This window comes from Phocoena phocoena, chromosome 17 (genome assembly GCF_963924675.1).
Source record: "Phocoena phocoena chromosome 17, mPhoPho1.1, whole genome shotgun sequence".
Taxonomy (NCBI): Eukaryota; Metazoa; Chordata; class Mammalia; order Artiodactyla; family Phocoenidae; genus Phocoena; species Phocoena phocoena.
This window is the reverse complement of record NC_089235.1, coordinates 80,582,868-80,597,241: the sequence shown is the minus strand read 5'-3', so window position 1 is coordinate 80,597,241 and position 14,374 is coordinate 80,582,868. Positions and strand designations below refer to the sequence as shown.

The window sequence follows — 14,374 nt, the reverse complement described above, 5'->3', positions numbered from 1 at the left end:
TCATGAAATGAACACGCTTTATTGTACAAATCCCACACAGGTCCTGGGCCTGGGCCAAATCCACATCCCCAGCCGGGCCCTGGCTCCGAGCCTGCTCTGTGGTCCCAACCCTGGCCTGCAGTGCCAGGTCCTCCTGTGGAGTGCGCAGGCATCCGTGAGCAGGCTGCCTGTAGGGTGGGCCTCCCTGGGCTGTGGGCACGCAGGCACTGTGGCGACCCCAACCTGAAGCCAAGTGGAGTGGAGCGGAGTCCCCACCTGCTCAGGCCTAGGGGCCACAGGGGTCCACACAGTCCTCCCCGCTGCGGAACACACGGTAGATGCTGGTGGGAGGGAACATGGCCACGGCGCCGAGCAGAGAGCCCACCTGGATGGCCACGCCCGCTGCCAGCAACGACTGCTGGCCCCCCCCATGCAGCAGGGAGCTGGAAGCCACCTTCACGTATGAGAACACGCCGAGACACAGAACCCACGACACCACCTGGGAAGGTGGACACAGTAGCAGGCTGAGCGTGAGATGCCCCTGCTCTAGGGTGAACCCCCTCCCTACTGCCACCCTCTTTGCTTCACTGTGGCCCAACATACTTACCACAAGGACCACGCCTGCAGAGGTGCCCACCAGAGGTGGGCAGGGGCTCAGGATTGCCAGCGCCATCAGGTAGGCCCCAAAGAGCATGCCCAGCAGGGAGAGACTGCCCAGCCCTGCCAGGGACCTGCCAGGGGTGAGCAAAAACTCAGGGCTCAGGCCCAGGCTCTCACCCCTAAGTCCCACCCTGAGTGGCCTGGGCTGCCCATATACCTGCATAGAACACCCATGGCCAGGAAGCAGGCGAGGGGGTTGGCAGCACTGCCCAGCACCACAGCCAAGTGGTAGGCTGGGCGCCCATAGGGCAAGCAGGAATAGCTCTGCACGGCAGGCAACACACCATTGGTCAGAGCATTGGTGACGGCCAGCAGGCCCAGCAGGCAGACACCACGGGTGGAGAGCAGCCGATGGGCCGCAGGTTCTGGGCTGCGGGTGGTGCCTGCCGCCTTGCTGGGAGACTCCCGCAGGGGTGAGGCCTCTTCCTCTTCCTCCACTCCAGGGGCTCCCGCCTGCAGGCCAGGCCCTGGGCCTCCTGTGGGTACAGGCGGTGGTGACGGCAACAGCACCAGGAGACCCTGAAAGGCGGCAGCTGAAACGACTAATAGGGCGGACAAGACCCCAAAAAAAGTGCTGGCAGGAAAACGCTCCGGGAAGTCAATGGGGGGCCCAGGAGTGCCATTGGTGGGGGTTGGTGGGCACTCGAGGCGACCCACACCCTGCACTAGGGCCAGCACACAGGGCAGCAGGGCACTGAGGCCCTGACCCAGGAAGAAGGACCGCAGGAAGGAAGGCGGCAAGCGGCTCAGGAAGGGCAGGAACGTGACATTGGAAGCACAACAGGCCAGCGCCAGAATGAAAGAGAGAGCCAGGAAGGCCACAGAGTACTCCTGCCCCGCCACTGCTGCCACGTGGGGCCACAGGGGGGCCAGCAGGGCCGTGCCCACCACGCTCAGCGCCTGCACCACTTGGATGGGGGCCCTCTCGCCCTTGCCCGGGGCCAGCCGCCTCCACAGGGTCACCACCAGCAGACCCAGGTTCCCCAGCGCCACAAGCACAGAGAGGTAAGAGGGGAGACTCCAACCTGCAAGGAGAAAAAGGAGGAAGCCGTGTCAGGGGCAGGATGTGCAGGGCCAGAGAGCAGCTGCAACCCACCTCCCCCGCACGCAGCCGCGCCCCCTGCCCACATGAACTCACCCTCCGGGAGGTCTTTCACCACCACAGGCAGCTCCACCCAGATCCCGTTGATGGCAGCCCATGAGCCCATGCCAAAGAGGGCTACCAGCACGTGGGTCAGCACCAGACGGCCGAGCGGGGGTGCTGCCATTTAGCCCAAGGCTGGAGCCTTCAGGACAGGGCAGAGGTCACAGCCAGCTCTTCTTTCCTCACGTAGGTCCACAAAAGACGCTTCGGCTCCTCTGGGAACCGAAGACTTCGTCTAGCTTAAAAGAAAGTAACATGCATGCAGAATCACAAGGGAAAGACACGGAACCGTTGTCAGGAGAGGACCAGACGGCCAAGACCAGGGAAACTGGGGGGAATGCCGGGGGTGGGGGATGGGGAGGAGAAGGGACAAAGCACACCGGCAGCCTGTGCCGGGGTCACGACACAGCAAAGGCCGGCGCCAGGCAGGGAAGCAAGAAGGCGCCGAAGCCCAGGAGAGTATGATGAAAGAGGGAGATGATCTTCGGGTGTGAGCTACCGAGACCGCCAAAGTACTACCCCGCACGGATACGGGACAAGGACTCCGGGACAGGTCTACCTCTCAGGCGCCAAGCACACCTCTACGGCTTCTGCGAGACCCCGGACAGCCGGAGCCAAGTCGGGGCTGGGGATGTGGCCACGGCGGGCACCGCCCCTCGCTGCATCACGGGGGCGGCGGAGAGCCGACCGGTGCGCTGGGGTGCCTGAGCCTCCCGGTCCTGAACGAGCGCGCTCCCTGACCCGGCGACCGGCCGTCCCGCCACACTTCGAGGGCGCCGCCTCCGGCCCAGGGTCGAGGACCCAGCACAGAACCGGTGGGGCCGGAAAATGCAGCCGAGCGGGAGCGAGGACTCCAACTCACCCGCCAGGACTCGGAGAAACCACCCGCCGGCGCGCCCCGGCGCCCGAGATCCCGCTCCGGAAATCGAGTGGGGAGTCCAGGGGCAGGGAGGGCCAGCCCTGGGCCCTGACCCCGCCCCCCGAGGCAAGCCGCGCCTCCGCCGGCCCCACCCTTCCGCCGCAGGCTCCGCCTCTTCCGCCCCCCCCGGGCGGAACTCGGAAAGCAGCGAGCGGCTATGGCTCCGGGTGTGGCCCGGCGGGCCCGGCAAAGGGTCCGGATCTTGCCGCTGGCCGGGGCGCGGAGCCGCTCGGCGGAGGACTGGTGGTGGGATCGGCTGGCCCCGAGCGGCTCCGGTTACCACCTAATGCAGTCGGACAGCATGCTGCTGGTGTTGCCAGGTCCGGGGCCCGCCCGCCGCCGCGCTCAGAGGCGCGCCGCCCGCCGTGCTCAGCTGCTGCGGCTCCACGGGGCCCGCGCCGCTGAGGCCAAGGCCAAGCCCAGGACCGCACCCGCACCCGCACCCGTGCCCGCACCGCAGCAGGAGCCCGACCCGGGCTGGGGCGACCGCATTCCCTTGGAAATCCTGCTGCAGATTTTCGGGCTGCTGGTGGCGGCGGATGGGCCTATACCCTTCCTTGGCAGGTACCCCAGGACCATCGCGCACAGCGCCGGGTCTCAGGCTGACCTCTTAGGCACTCAGCGGGTGTCTGAGCGCCCACACACGCGTCTCAGAGAGCGCAGTCTCTCAGGGCGTCCAGTTGGAATCCCAGGGGCCCGACCTTGAACTGAGGGGTCCGCAGCGTTGTGAGAGTTGGCGGGGGGCGGGTCCCTCCTCTTAGAAAACCCCATAGCGACAGCCATTGAGGGCGAGCACCGACCACAAAAGGCCCGGCCCCTCAGGAGAGATTTTCTCCCAGGGCTGCACGCGTGTGCCGCCGCTGGCACGAGGCCGCCTCCCAGCCAGCGCTCTGGCACACCCTCACCCTGTCACCCCCGCTGGTTGGCCGCCCCGCCAAGAGTGGGACCAAGACTGAGAAGAAGCTTCTTACATCCCTGGAGTGGCTTATGCCCAGTCGGTGAGCAGTTCCATCTCTTTCTTATCCCCTCATTCCGCTTGTGTGTTGTGTGAAAGCCCCAGGCCCCCTCCTGCCTCCCTGCACGAAGGTGATGGGTGGGGAGAAGGCTGGCAGAAGGGGCAGCATGGGAACACTGTGCAGCTCTGCCTCTGCTGTCGGCCCAGGTTCTCACAGCTCCAGAGGCTGACTCTCATCCACTGGAAGTCTCAGGTACACCCTGTGTTGAAGGTGAGAGCTCGAGGCTGCCCTGCACACCAGCCATGACACTCTGGGGTTACCCACCAGGGAGTGGGTCAGGTACCGTGGGGCCCAACGATGCCCCACGAAGATGCCTGCTTGGTTCTCCTTTCCTGGCGTGTCTTCCAGCAGGGAGGTGTGAGAGGTGGGAGCACCCAAGTAGGCCTGGCATGGCCAGAAAGGAGACCATTGCTGAGGCAGTAAAGTGCGGTTGGCATCAGCCATTGGTCCGTTTCCCTTGTGGACCACAGCCTGCCCTCCCCCAACCCCAACTGGCCCTCTGTTTTCCACAGCTGGTTAGCGAGTCCTGTCCCCGGCTCACCTTCCTCAAGCTTTCCGACTGCCACGGTGTGACCCCTGACACTCTGATCATGCTAGCCAAAGCCTGCCCCCAGCTCCACAGCCTGGACATACAGCATTCCACGGTGAGCCCAGGAGTCCCCGGGGCCCCAAGGAAGCCTGGGCTGCGTTGACCGGTACCTCTGTGCTGGGTCTCCAGGTGGAGTCCACGGCTGTGGTAAGCTTCTTGGAGGAGGCGGGGCCCCGAATGCGGAAGCTGTGGCTGACCTACAGTTCCCAGACGACAGCTATCTTGGGTGCACTGCTGGTAGGTTGGTCACGGGCAGAAGCAGAGCTGGGTGCTGAGCCAGGGACTGCCAGGCCTCCGACCCTGTGTTCTCCCCCACCTCTACAGGGCAGCTGCTGCCCACAACTCCAGCTCCTGGAGGTGAGCACAGGCCTCAACCACAACAGCACTCCCCTCCAGCTGCCTGTCGAGGCCCTGCAGAAAGGCTGCCCCCAGCTGCAGGTACCTGCCGCCCCACCCCTTCCACCTGTCGCCCCCTCCCCACCTGCAGCCTGGGCCTCGCTCCCAGGTGTTGCGGCTGCTGAACCTCATGTGGCTTCCCAAGCCTTCCGGGCGAGCGACGACTCCTGGCCCAGGCTTCCCCAGCCTCGAGGAGCTCTGCCTTGCCAGCTCCACCTGCAACTTTGTGAGCAACGAGGTCCTGGACCGCCTGCTCCACGGCTCCCCTCACCTGCGCTTGCTGGATCTCCGTGGCTGTGCTCGAATCACACCTGCTGGCCTGCATGATCTTCCGTGTCAGGGTCAGCGCTCCCCTGGTGGTGGCTGGGCAGGTGGGATGTGGGGATTCTTGCCCACCCCACAGCTCATGCCCATTCCTCTCACCTCCAGAGCTGGAGCAGCTTCACCTGGGCCTGTATGGCATGTCAGACCGGCTGACTCTAGCCAAGGAGGGCAGCCTTCTGTTAACTCAGAAGTGGTGCCACACTCTGCAGGAGCTGGACTTGAGTGGCCAGGGCTTCAGTGAGAAGGACCTGGAGCAGGCCTTAGCTGCCTTCTCAGGCGCCCCTGGGGGCTCGCACCTGGCACTGTGCTCCCTCAACCTCCGGGGCACCCGGGTCACAGCAAGCACAGTCAGGTCAGCATCCCCACCCCCGCCAGTTCCTTGCAGCCAGTATGGCTTGATCCCCTGTTCTGCCTGGCTTGCCAGCTCCAGGGGTCTGAAAAGGGAGCCCATACTGGCCCAGCCCCTGCTTGGGGTTGGCCTTAGGGACACCAAGGGTACTGGGCTTGGGCCTTGATGGCTGTAGGTGGCAGAGCCAGCTGCGGTGCAAGGGTAGAGAGGGCTCCTTAGACTGGCTCAGCCATGCTGTGCCTGGGTCTTCTTGGGGCCAGTGGCTCAACCTCCCATGGCCTGCACTGCTCCCACAGCTCTGTGATCAGCAACTGCTCGGGTCTGCTGTACCTCAACCTGGAGTCCTGCCGCTGCCTTCCCCGGGGCCTGAAGCGGGCCTACCGGGGCCCAGAGGAAGTCCAGTGGTGCCTGCGGCAGCTGCTCACCAGCCTGCCCCCTCCCAGCTAGGCAGCTCCAGCCAACCAGCCCTGCCCTCACCCCTTTCCCATTTTTGAATGTGTGAGCATTTTGTTACAATAAAACATTTTTAGGAACTCATGTGTGGTCTTTGGGATCCCAGTGAGAGGCTAGGGGTTGTCCCTGAGGGAACTACTTGGGGCTACAGCTGGCCCAGAACCTGTGTGTTGTGGCGTTGGGGGCAGCCCCCCAGGGCTCCTGAGTCAGCCTGTGGCCGGGCCTTGCTTGCTCAATCCTGGGCTCAAATCTTGGACTGAGTGTGAGTGTGTGTGTGTGTGTGTGTGCTTTCCACCCTCAGGGACACTAAGGTGAGCTGTCTGTGTATATGAGGCTCCTGGGCTCAAATCTTGGACTGACTGTGAGTGCGTGTGTGTGTGTGTGTGTGTGTGTGTGTGTGCGCGCGCGCGTCTGTGCTTTCCACCCTCAGGGACACTAAGGTGAGCTGTCTGTGTTTGTATATGAGGCTCTGACCCGGGCAAAGGCGGCAATGGAGAAGGGGAGGCCATGCTCAGCCACGGGGCTCGTGGTGGGGCCCCTGCCTACAGATTCCTCTCCAGCTCAGGCCTGGGATGTCCCACTACCCCACCCTTCAGGTGAGGACTGTGAACCAGGCTGTGCAGGGGGCCTCGGGTGGGGTGGGGCCTAGCGGGGGAAGTGCACGCCCACCGCAGGGCCGGGCCGGGCGACTCCCTGGAGACGGGAAGATCAACAGGACGGCCCTAATAGAACCGCCACCCAGAGCTTCTAGAACCCGGCGCAGCCCAGAGCTTCTAGAAGCCGGCGTCGCCCAGCCTAGACCGCCACTCGGTGTCGCTCCCCTGCCTTCGCCTGAGAACTGCTCCTTCCTGGACCGCAACCCTGAAGGCTTTATTCTCCCAGGTATGAGTGTGGCTGTGAGCAGTGGGCAGTGGCAACAGACGAGCCGCACAGCTGACGGTCTGTACCCGACCCAGGCCCCCAAGGGCCGGTTCAGCGGCCTGCCTACGACCGCCGGCAGCAAGCCCTTCCAGCTCTGGGCCCAAGGACTCTTCTGCACCGAGCGCAACCTGGCCAAGCGCCTCAAGAACAACAGTTTCTACCCGTTCACGCAGCAGCAGCCCAACGGTGAGGGCGACACTCAGTTGCCAGGGGACCAGAACCCGGCGGAGCGGCGACGCGGGGCGGGGACTGGAATCTGAACGGGGCGGGGCCGGGCCGGCTGCGGCCTTCGCGGGCGCTGGAACTGCAGGCTGGGCCCCGACAGCGGCCCCGGGCCCTACGGCCGGCGGGCAGTTACGGGCCCAAGCCCTGGCACTTCCACCTCGGGCTGCGAGCAGGGTCCCGGTATCCTCACGCGCCTCTGCCGCGCCGCCCCCAGTCTTCGTGCTCGAGTACTACCTGGACACGCTGTGGAAGGGGACGCTGCTCTTCATCGTCTGCTGCTTCCTCGTCAGCTTCGGGTTTGTGAGCGAGGTCTGAGCTCCTGGGCCCGCCCCCCACGGCCTTCCTACTCTGGGGGCCGGACCCCCACTCGGTGCCCCGCCCCCGGGTCCCGCGGCGGCTCAGAAAGTCCCCGCGGCGCCCACAGGTGCAGAAGCAGGAGACTTGGGGCTTCCCTGCCTACGGCGTGGGCGTGGGCCTGTGGCTCATGATCTCGTCGCTGCCGCGGCGCCGCCTGGTGCTGAACCACGTGCGCGGCGTGTACCACTTCTCCATCCAGGGCCGCACCGTGTGTCAGGCCCCCATGCACCTGGTCTACGTGCGCTTGGCGCTCAGCTCCGATGGTGACGCACGGGGCGGGCCGCGGACTGGGGGATGGCGTGCAGGGGAAGGGGAAGCCACGTGGAGTGGGGAGGAGCAGACAACTGACCCAAGCCCCCGCCCCCGGAGCCCCCGCCCCCGGAGCCCCCGCCCCCCGGAGCCCCCGCCCCCGGAGCCCCCGCCCCCGGCTCTACAGAGACCTGGGGCTGAGCGGCTTGCCCCTTGCCAGCCTACGGAAGGTGCTTCTTCCAGCTGGTTCTGTGCGGCCACAAACTGGAGCCGCTGGTGCTGGTGCAGCTGTCGGAGCGCTACGAGGTGGGTCCCTCCCAGCCCGCCACGGGGTCCCAGACACGCTCCCTTCCCCTCCTTGGTTCAACATGACGCCAGCCACTGTTTAGGGTCTTAAGATAGGGCCATTTCGCAAGTGGAGAGTGCATACAACGGGGACCTGGCCCAGGCCCTCGAGCTGGGAGCCAGCGGAGAGGGCGCCGGGGCTGACGGGCAGGGCTGGAGGTGCGGTCTGGCCAAGGGGAGGGGACGCCTCCGGCGCAGCTCTTGTTCAGGCAAGAGCTGACCGCCACCCGCTCGCACAGCAAATGGAATACCTCGGCCGTCATATTGCCCGGAAGCTCAACATTAACTACTTCGACTGCTTGGCCACGTCGTACCGGCACGTGGTCCGCCACTGGCCGCCGGGGGCCGCCTTCAGCCCGGGCATCCTAGGACGAGCGGAACTCTCACAGGTCAGCCCAGGCCTTGTGACGCTGCCAGCTGGCGCCCACCCCTCCCCCACCCCGGGACTGCATTCTCCCTTCCCCTCCCATCTCCCGCCTCCACCTGACCACTGGTCTTCTTCTCAGTAAAGCGACCTCCTGCTCCAAGCCTGCTCATTTCCTCCGTGCGGTGGGGGCTGCCGCCCCAGGGCCCTCCCGTGGTGCACACCTCTCAGGGCCCCAGGGAGCCTTTCAGGGAGCAACCCCGGAGTTTGGGTTGGAAGATGGGGGTCGCAGTGGGACTGAGGGTGACAAGTAGCCAGGCCTCTAGAACACGTGTGGGACACACTGCCTCTCTTGGTCAGTAGCAGCGAACTGGTCCTTCCAGGCTTCGGAAGTGCTGACCAATGAGCAGGATCCAGGAGTCAGAATCTGATCTGTCCAGTCTGGGTCAGGTGCTGTTCTAGTCCAATCAGCAATGGGATGGGGGCAGCGCTGAAGGTCCAGCACTGTGCCAGGGGTGGATCCTGCACTGGACACTAGTGGAGTTTCCCCTGCGGAGCTCTAGGCCAGAGCTCAAGGCCTGCTGGGGAGTAGACCCACCATATCCCTGGAGCGTGCTCCTGTCTGCCTGCTGGAACCCCAGTCCCATGTTCCCTGTCTAGCAGGTGTTCTTGCCTCCTGGGTGCTGGAAGCTGCTGTGGGAGCAGAGAAGGCACCTGGGTCTCCCTGTCAGCATTTTTCCTCAGGGCCATGCTCACGACCCAGGTCTTTGTGCATTGTATCAGCTGAGTGTCCCTGGAACCAGAACCAGCTGCATAATTTGCAGGGCCCCATGCAAACTGAAAATGCAGAGGTCCTTGTTAAAAAGTTATTAAGAATTTCCAGATGGCAGCACAAGAACATTAAACCAAGTGCACCCGTTAGTGCTGGGGGCTTACCTGCCCACCAGCCAGCAGGCTGAACAGCCAGGTGTGTAGGCATCCAGCCCCACCCACCAGCAGGTTGGCACCAGACCTGGGATCCCCTGTGCCCCACAGCCAGCCCCACCCACCAGTGAGCCTGCACCCTCTGCATGAGGCAAGGTCTGGCAGCCAACTGGTCCAGGGGCCAGCCCCATCTACCAGTGTGCCCACAGTAGCAGGCCCTGCCACAACAGAAGGGCCCTTGCAGCCCACACAGAGGGCAGCCCTAGAGCATACAGCTCTGGTGACCAGAGGGGAGTGTGCTGCTGGGTGGGTCGCATAGGACATCTCCAACCTAAGCCACTTTTCCAAGATCAGGAAACATAACTGACCCACCTAATACACAGAAATAAAAACAGAGAATTAGGCAAATGAGGCTACAGAGGAATATGTTCCAAATGAAGGAACAAAGGCACTACAAAAGAAGGAGATTACAGGCCAATATCCCTGATGAACATAGATTAAAAAAAATCCTCAATAATATATTAGCAAACCAAATCCAACAATATATTAAAAGGATCATACACAATGATCAAGTGGGATTTATCCCAGGGATGCAAGGATGGTTTAATATCCACAAATTAATCAATGTGCTACACCACATCAACAAATTGAAGAATAAAAATCATATGATCGTCTCCATAGATGTGGAAAAATCTTTTGACAAAAATTCAACATCCTTTTTTTAAAAAATTTGTTTATTTTTAATTTATTTATTATTTTTGGCTGCGTTGGATCTTCATTGCTGCACGTGGGCTTTCTCTAGTTGCAGCCAGCGGGTGCTACTCTTTGTTGCAGTGCATGGGCTTCTCATTGCAGTGGCTTCTCTTGTTGTGGAGCACGGTCTCTAGGCATGCGGGCTTCAGTAGTTGTGGTTCGTGGGCTTCAGTAGTTGTGGCTTGCGGGCTCTAGAGTGCAGGCTCAGCAGTTGTGGCGCACGGGCTTAGTTGCTCCACGGCATGTGGGATCTTCCTGGACCAGGGCTTGAACCCGTGTCCCCTGCATTGGCAGGCAGATTCTTAACCACTGTGCCACCAGGGAAGTCCTCAACATCCATTTTTGATAAAAACTCTCAACAAAGTGGGTATAGAGGCAACCTGCTTCAACATTATAAAGGCCATATATGATAAGCCCACAGCTAACATTATACTCAACGGTGAAAAACTGAAAGTGTTTCCTCTAAGATCAGGAACAAGACGAGGATGCCCACTCTCACCAATTCTATTTAACATAGTATTGGAAGTCCTAGCCAGAGCAATCAGAGAAGAAAAATATTTAAAAGTAATCCAAATTGGAAAGGAAGAAATAAAACTGTCGCTGTTTACAGATGACATGATGCTATACATAAAAAATAATTTAAGACACCACCAAAAAACTATTAGAACTAATAAATGCATTCAGTACAGTTGCAACATCAAAATTAATATACAGAAATCTGTTGCATTTCCATATGCTAACAAAGAACTGTCAGAAATAGAAAGTAAGAAAACAATCCCATTTACAATTGCATTAAAAAGAATAAAATATCTGGGAATAACCCTAATTAAGAAGGTAAAATACCTATGCTCAGAAAACTATAAGACACTGATGAAAAAAATTGAAGATGAGGGACTTCCCTGGTGGCGCAGTGGTTAAGACTCCAGGCTCCCAATGCAGGGGGCCTGGGTTCGATCCCTGGTCAGGGAACTAGATCCCACATGCATGCCACAACTAAGAGTTCATATGCCACAACTAAGGAGCCCACATGCCACAACTAAGGAGCCTGCCTGTTGCAACTAAGAAGCTGGTGAGCCGCAACTAAGGAGCCAGCGAGCTGCAACTAAGGAGCCCGCCCGCTGCAGCTAAGACCCAGAGCAACCACATAAATAAATAAATATTAAAAAAAAAAAAAGAAATTGAAGACAACACAAACAAGTAGAAAGATATACTGTGTTCATGGATTGGAAGGATTAATATTGTTAAAATGTCCACACCACCCAAATCAGTTTACAGATTCAATGCAATCCCTATCAAAATACCAATGGCATTCTTCACATACCCATTCACAAAGTATGTCTAAAATGTGTATGGAAATACAAAAGACCCCAAAGAGTCAAAACAATCTTAAAAAAGAGAACAAAGCTGGAGCATTCACACTCCCTGATTTCAAACTATACTACATAGCTCCAGTCATCAAAACAGTATGGTATTGGCACAAAAACAGAAATATAGATTAATGGAACAGGATAGAGAGCCCAGAAATAAATCCATGTGTACAAAGTCAGTTAATCCATGACAAAGGAGGCAAGAATATACAAGGAGGAAAAGACAGTCTCCTCAATATGGTGTTGGGAAAACTGGACGGCTACATGCATAAGAATCAAACTGGATTACTTTCTCACACCATATACAAAAATAAGCTAAAATGGATTAAAGACTTACATGTAAGACCTGAAACCATAAATCTCCTAGAAGAAAACATTGTCAGTATGCTCTTTGTCATCAGTCTTAGCAATTTTTTTTTTGATACGTCTCCTCAGGCAAGAGAAACAAATGCAAAAATAAACAAATAGGACTACATCAACCTAAAAAGCTTTTGCACATCCAACAAAATGAATAGGCCACCTACTGAATGGGAAAATATATTTGCAAACGATATATCTGAGAAGGGGTTAATATCCAAAATATACAATGAACTCATACAACACAATATCAAAAACAAACAACTCGATTCAAAAATGGGCAGAGGACCTGAATAGAGATTTTTCTAAAGAAGACATACAGATGGCTAACAGGCGCAGGAAAAGATGCTCAACAGCACTAATCATTAGAGAAATGCAAATCAAAACTACAGTAAGGTACCACCTCACACTGGTCAGGATGGCCTTCGTTAAAAAGTCTACAAGGGAAAAAAAAAAAAAAAAAAAAACAGTCTACAAGGGAAAAAAAAAAAAAAGTCTACAAGGGCTTCCCTGGTGGTGCAGTGATTAAGAATCCGCCTGCCAATGCAGGGGACACGGGTTTGAGCCCTGGTCCGGGAAGATCCCACATGCCGCGGAACAACTAAGCCCGTGCGCCACAACTACTGAGCCTGCTCTCTAGAGCCCGCGAGCCACAACTACTGAGCCCATGTGCCACAACTACTGAAGCCCGCGCGCCTAGAAACCGTGCTCCACAACAAGAGAAGCCACTGCAATGAGAAGCCCATGCACTGCAACGAAGAGTAGCTCCCACTCGCTGCAATTAGAGAAAGCCCACGCGGAGAAATGAAGACGCAACACAGCCAAAAATAAATAAATAAAGATTTTAAAAAGTCTACAAGTAACAAATGCTGGAGAAGGTGTGGAGAAAAGTGAACCCTCCTACACTATGGAGAACAGTATGGAGGTTCCTCAAAATAAAACTACCATATGATCCAGCAATTCCACTTTCAAGTATTTTTCAAAAGAAAGAAAAATACTAATCTGAAAAAATATATACATTGTAAATATTTTCTCTAAATTCTTCTTGAAAGTACTCCCTGGTACTCTGTCCTGCGAATCCTGGCCACCCCGGCCTTCCCAGACACCCAGCTCTGTCTCTGAACTTGGGGAGTCCGCCCGGGTGGCCCACCTGTGCCTCAGCCTGGACACACTCTCTAGGCAGTGACCTGGAGGGTCATAGGGCTCACCTTGTTTGTCACCTCTCAGGGGTCACTGTCCTTCATTGCTGATGCCCAATGTCTTGAGATCCATTGCTTCATCTATTTTGCCTAGTTTGTTTTTTTTGAATGGGAACCTGTTTGTGTCCCTCCTCCCTTTTGTTATTTTAAAAAATTAATTAATTAATTTATGGCTGCATTGGGTCTTCGTTGCTTCTCACAGGCTTTCTCTAGTTGCGGCGAGCGGGGGCTACTCTTCGTTGCGGTGCGCGGGCTTCTCATTGCGGTGGCTTCTCTTGTTGCGGAGCGTGGGCTCTAGGCGTGCAAGCTTCAGTAGTTGTGGCTCGTGGGCTCAGTAGCTGTGGCTCGCGGGCTTAGTTCCTCCGCGGCATGTGGGATCTTCCCGGACCGGGGCTCGAACCCGTGTCCCCTGCGTTGGCAGGCGGATTCTCAACCACTGCGCCCCCAGGGAAGCCCCGTTTTGCCTAGTTTTTTAGCTGTTTCAGGTAGGACGGTAAATTTGGTTCCTGTAACTGCAGTCTGTGCTGGAAGTGGACACTCGTCCAAGTTTCTCTGGAGCTCAGCTACTCTGGCGCTTAAGTCGAGGTCTGACCCTCAGCACTCTCTGTACTTTGGCTGCAGAGCTGGGAGCTGCCACCAAGGGGCTGGGCTTTCCGTGGCTAGGCCAGGCTCTTGGCCTGTCATCACCCTTCCGCTGGAGCCTCACCAGAGCTGAACCACGGCCTCGATCGCGACTTTTGCTCCTGCACGTTTGAAACGCCAGGCCCTCCAGCCGCTGGTGCAGCCGTTCCTGCTGTGTGATGCCCGCTCACTACGGGGGAAAGTTTTAACCGCTGGACCCCGGCCTTGTGCCCCGGTCTGTCCGTGCCCCACCTGCAGCCAGCCAGGCAGTGAGCGAGTCTGCCTCAGTCCAGGCTGTCTTGGACCACTCCTGACTTCAACTCCCTGCCCGGGCTCTCCAAGAGGGAGACACTGAAGCAGAGTGGGCAGGATGTGCCACTGCGAGGGCTCTGGGGTCGGAACATCGGGCTGAGATGCCAGGCCTTTGGCTCCTGCATCGCCCAGCCCTTCGATGCCAGCCACCACGAGAAGGCTGGCACATGGGGCCAGGGGCAACCCCTGGAGCCTCTGACAGCTGAAGTTGTCCCCTGCAGGCAATGGGACCAGAGTCCCTCCTGGGTAGACGATCAGGGCAGTGTGTCACGTGTGCACCACCGAGAAAAGTCGTAGGAGTGGCTACGGGACGGGAAGAGGCCAGCTAGTGTTCAGAAGAATGACCCGCTGCCCTTGCTGAGGAAGTGTGGTCCTCAGGGGGCCAGGCTCCTGGGAGAGCGAGAAGGTGGACGGACGGGCAGCAGAGAGGATGTAGTGAGCATGGTCATCTCTCTGGGGCAGAGCTGGGGTAGGGGGTTGCGGGGGAGCCATGGGGGCGTGATGTTCCAGAGCAAAGGTTGAATGAAAGTGGCAGCCCGATGGAGAGGACA

The 14,374-nt window shown here is 58.5% G+C and overlaps 2 protein-coding genes across 2 annotated transcripts; one reads left to right on the top strand and one right to left on the bottom strand.

Annotated features, from left to right (window-relative positions):
* On the bottom strand, nucleotides 1-1,969 carry SLC52A2 (solute carrier family 52 member 2). The gene is made up of 4 exons (XM_065895325.1): nucleotides 1,778-1,969; nucleotides 797-1,664; nucleotides 587-710; nucleotides 1-478 (listed from the first exon to the last, which is right to left on the bottom strand). Exons 1-4 carry the CDS (start codon nucleotides 1,905-1,907, stop codon nucleotides 266-268), a joined length of 1,335 nt encoding a protein of 444 aa, XP_065751397.1. The 5' UTR covers nucleotides 1,908-1,969; the 3' UTR covers nucleotides 1-265.
* Nucleotides 1,970-2,260: 291 nt separating this feature from the next.
* On the top strand, nucleotides 2,261-5,823 carry FBXL6 (F-box and leucine rich repeat protein 6). Its single transcript, XM_065895173.1, has 11 exons — nucleotides 2,261-2,483; nucleotides 2,556-2,712; nucleotides 2,808-3,266; nucleotides 3,542-3,700; nucleotides 3,865-3,928; nucleotides 4,231-4,362; nucleotides 4,437-4,544; nucleotides 4,632-4,745; nucleotides 4,813-5,044; nucleotides 5,133-5,379; nucleotides 5,673-5,823. The coding sequence occupies exons 1-11, from the start codon at nucleotides 2,261-2,263 to the stop codon at nucleotides 5,821-5,823; spliced, it is 2,046 nt and encodes a 681-aa protein (XP_065751245.1).
* Nucleotides 5,824-14,374: the final 8,551 nt, after the last annotated feature.

Excerpts from the sequence above, each read along its gene's own strand:
- FBXL6 (XM_065895173.1), top strand. The coding sequence starts at position 2,261 with ATGATCTTCGGGTGTGAGCTACCGAGACCGCCAAAGTACTACCCCGCA. Across the intron at positions 3,701-3,864 it reads GAGTGGCTTATGCCCAGTCG|GTTCTCACAGCTCCAGAGGC; the intron begins GTGAGCAGTTCC and ends CTGTCGGCCCAG. Across the intron at positions 5,380-5,672 it reads GTCACAGCAAGCACAGTCAG|CTCTGTGATCAGCAACTGCT; the intron begins GTCAGCATCCCC and ends CTGCTCCCACAG.
- SLC52A2 (XM_065895325.1), bottom strand. The coding sequence starts at position 1,907 with ATGGCAGCACCCCCGCTCGGCCGTCTGGTGCTGACCCACGTGCTGGTA. Across the intron at positions 1,665-1,777 it reads GGTGAAAGACCTCCCGGAGG|GTTGGAGTCTCCCCTCTTAC; the intron begins GTGAGTTCATGT and ends TTCTCCTTGCAG. Across the intron at positions 711-796 it reads GCCATGGGTGTTCTATGCAG|GTCCCTGGCAGGGCTGGGCA; the intron begins GTATATGGGCAG and ends CACCCCTGGCAG.